General features: G+C 37.2%; 1 protein-coding gene across 1 annotated transcript; it reads right to left on the reverse strand.

Annotated features, from left to right (window-relative positions):
- Nucleotides 1–691: 691 nt before the first annotated feature.
- LOC105166505 (isoleucine N-monooxygenase 1) lies at nt 692–2,735 on the reverse strand. Its single transcript, XM_011085884.2, has 2 exons — nt 1,715–2,735; nt 692–1,519 (listed from the first exon to the last, which is right to left on the reverse strand). Exons 1-2 carry the CDS (start codon nt 2,663–2,665, stop codon nt 899–901), a joined length of 1,572 nt encoding a protein of 523 aa, XP_011084186.1. The 5' UTR covers nt 2,666–2,735; the 3' UTR covers nt 692–898.
- Nucleotides 2,736–3,239: the final 504 nt, after the last annotated feature.

The raw sequence follows: 3,239 nt of genomic DNA on the forward strand, positions 1-3,239 counted from the left end.
AATGTGAGAATATCTTATATGAAGTTCTCCCATAGTTTACATCTCATCAAAGTCTCCAAGAGACCTTATTTGTAATACAATTCAAACTAAGATTGAAGGTCTGATACAGAACTGCATTTTTGGCAACCAAGACCTTCAAGGTCTCTAGAAACCCTGATATATAAACCTATTTTGATTTTTAAATTATTTTAATATTTACGACACACGTAAAAATAGTACAATGAGCTTATGCTCCCCATTCTTTCTTATTACATTCATTATCTTCTCCAACTAGGAACTAATTCAAATATCGGAGAGCCGTTATCGAGACTCCCCCAATGTGATTCTAACGATTATGTGCTTTGCAGTCTTATATTACAGGATTCAAAACATACCTATTTGCGTTGGAAATAGTAATAATTCAAAGATAAATTGTTATGTATTTTTTAGGAACAACATAATCCGTAAAATATTACTTTATGCACGTACTAGCTAGCTAGCAAGCTAGTGCAATGATGGTTCTCAGCTCTTACTATTACAATATATCACATGTATATTAAATAATTGCTACTGACTAATTTGAATTAATGGACCAGATTCTCTTTCTGTTAAACAAGTGCTCAACATAAGCTAATGAATAATCAGACAGACATATAGATATATATACACACACACATTTATCCACAAGGAATTTTATCGTGGAGTCATGGTCAACCGTTAAAGCCTGCATGTAGGGAGGCAATTATGACTTTAGGTCAGCGACAAGTATCGTGACTCTTCATCGATACAACTTTTTTAATTTCTAAGTTTATTTCATTCATTTTCGTACTATATATAATTGTGACAATTTATATAATAATATATATAAAGTTATTTTAAGATATAATTATAAATACAATTCACACAATTTTTACAACAACTAGTACATGAGCTCGTGATAAACATGTGGTGCCAATCGCGGCACTGCATGAGCAATCAATGGCTCGGCCTCAGCATAGTCGATATTGATTGATCCGGTGGGTGGTGTCGTCCAATTGAATCCCTGAATAAGCCTAGCCAAAAGGATTGTAGTCATGGTCGAACCAAGCACAATGCCTGGACATCCTCGCCTTCCTGTACTGAATGATATCATGCGCAACTCATGATCCACGAGCACGACTTCTGAGTCCTTATCGACGATATGACGTTCTGGCTTGTAGACTAGAGGGTCTTCCCAAACTCTAGGGTTTCGCCCTAGCCCGAGACGACTCAACAACACTTGGCTACCTTTAGGGATGAAATAACCACCCACGACTGTATCTTCAATGGATACATGTGGGACATTGAAAGGCACCATAGGATGCAACCTAAATGCCTCCTTCGCGCAAGCTTTCACATAGTTTAGCTTTGATAAATCGGACTCGTCTACCAGTCTGTCCCTGCCTACAACTTGGTCCAATTCTTCACAAGCTCGATTAAGAATATTCGGTTGATTGATCATCTCTGCAAGAGCCCATTCGACTGCATTTGATGGATTATCAACTGAGGCAAGCATTATTTCCTGCAGATATATATAAAATCAAAGATGAAAAATCCTAAAAAAGCTATATCATTTGCATGATGTATTCTCTCATAATCAAGATAAAACCATTTGCATAATTGTGTTGGCCTTTTGTTTTGTTAGAGGAAAGAATCAATCTTACCAATTTTTCAATCTAAAAGGAAAGGAAGAAATAAGTTTAATCAATTAACTTACAATAAGTTGTGCTTTTATCTCTTGAGTTGACAACAAAGGATTGTTGTTTGAGTCCTTGAGGTTAATTAAAACATCAAGGATATCCTCTTCTGTGTTCTTCATCCCTTGTCGCCACACCTCAACCCTCTTATTAATTTCTAGATCATGGTATTTGCTCATACTTTTCAAAGCAGTTTTGAGAATTCTTTTATGCCCATCCAGATCAAACACCTCCAACCATGGAAGATAATCAGAAACTCCGAACCCATAAACATGTTTCAAGATTGTGAAGAGTCCATGCAAATGCTCTTTCTCTTCTACTCCAGGGCCTCCATCCTCCATTCCTGTCCCAAAAAACCTCTTACTGAAAATCAAATTTCTAGTCAGGTTCCCACAATAATGCTGTGCCACAACTCTCACATTCACAAGCCCATTCCTGATTGGACTTTGGCATTGCTTGTATACATATCTCACCACATGATCAGCTTCTTCACATCTTTTTCTGTGGAGCCATCGGTGCATTGCCGGTGAAAGCACTTCTGAGGCAATAACTCTTCTCATTTTCTTCCATTGATCACCATTAGGACAAAAGGCTGCTGTCAGGTACCCGTTGCTTGTCAGCTTGGCTGACAAGGCCTCGGGCCTGGAGGCGAAATTTACGTCTTCTTTCTTCAAGAACTCCCGAGCGAGTTCAGGAGAAGTGACAGGGATAACATAGGCGTTACCAAGGCGGATACATGCTATTTCTGTGTTGATTTCTTGCATGAGTTGGTGTATCCATTGAAATGCTGGCTTGTTCATGATCAATTTAGGTAGGCAGCCGACGATAGGGTAGCCCATCGGGCCAGGTGGAAGGGAAGGTGGTGTTCTTTTCTTGAAACGTAGACGACGCTTCTTAAGGATTGTGGTGGCAAAACTCAATACTAGCAATGCCAAAAGATTAATATAGAGGATTGGTTTGTTGATCTCCATACCCTTATGCTACTCTTAATGCTTGAGCTTGAATTTGGCGGGCAAAGAAACTTGGATTGGAATAGGAGTTTCTATGTTTACATGCATGCAGTATATCTAACATTCAACCCCTTTTTATAGCCCAACTCTATATTGCTTCTCAGACAATATACATAAAAAATTAATCAATATTGGTGTAATAAAAATTACTATTAATCCATCCAACCGACAAAATTAATATTGTCACCCTTTCCTAATTTTTATAGAGTACCAAATGTGATAAATTTGTTTTATTGTTGCTTGTTCCTTCAAGTTTGATTAGCATTTCTCCCTCATGTAAAAGGCTTTCTAAGTTTTTTCATCCACAATCGAAAATGCCAATTTTTAGTCATGTCAACCGCACGTGATTATGTTCCCACCAAATTGAGAATCTCTGGTGAGCAATGAACTGAATTCCACACAACTAAAATATGATAGTTGAATCTGCTATCTCGATATTTAGATGTACTTAAAATTGTAGCCATTTAGGTTATAAGACCAAAAAACATAGTATAAAACTATATTTTTAATCCTTTTAACTTTGCCCTTTAATTTT

Source organism: Sesamum indicum, linkage group LG7 (assembly GCF_026168435.1).
Source record: "Sesamum indicum cultivar Baizhima isolate 11 linkage group LG7, ASM2616843v1, whole genome shotgun sequence".
In the NCBI taxonomy this organism is placed as follows: domain Eukaryota; kingdom Viridiplantae; phylum Streptophyta; class Magnoliopsida; order Lamiales; family Pedaliaceae; genus Sesamum; species Sesamum indicum.

What these genes read in the sequence shown, in the direction of transcription:
- LOC105166505 (XM_011085884.2), bottom strand. Translation starts at nt 2,665, where the DNA reads ATGGAGATCAACAAACCAATCCTCTATATTAATCTTTTGGCATTGCTA. An exon ending in AGATAAAAGCACAACTTATT is followed by an intron (nt 1,520 to 1,714) that starts GTAAGTTAATTG and finishes ATATATCTGCAG; the next exon opens with GAAATAATGCTTGCCTCAGT.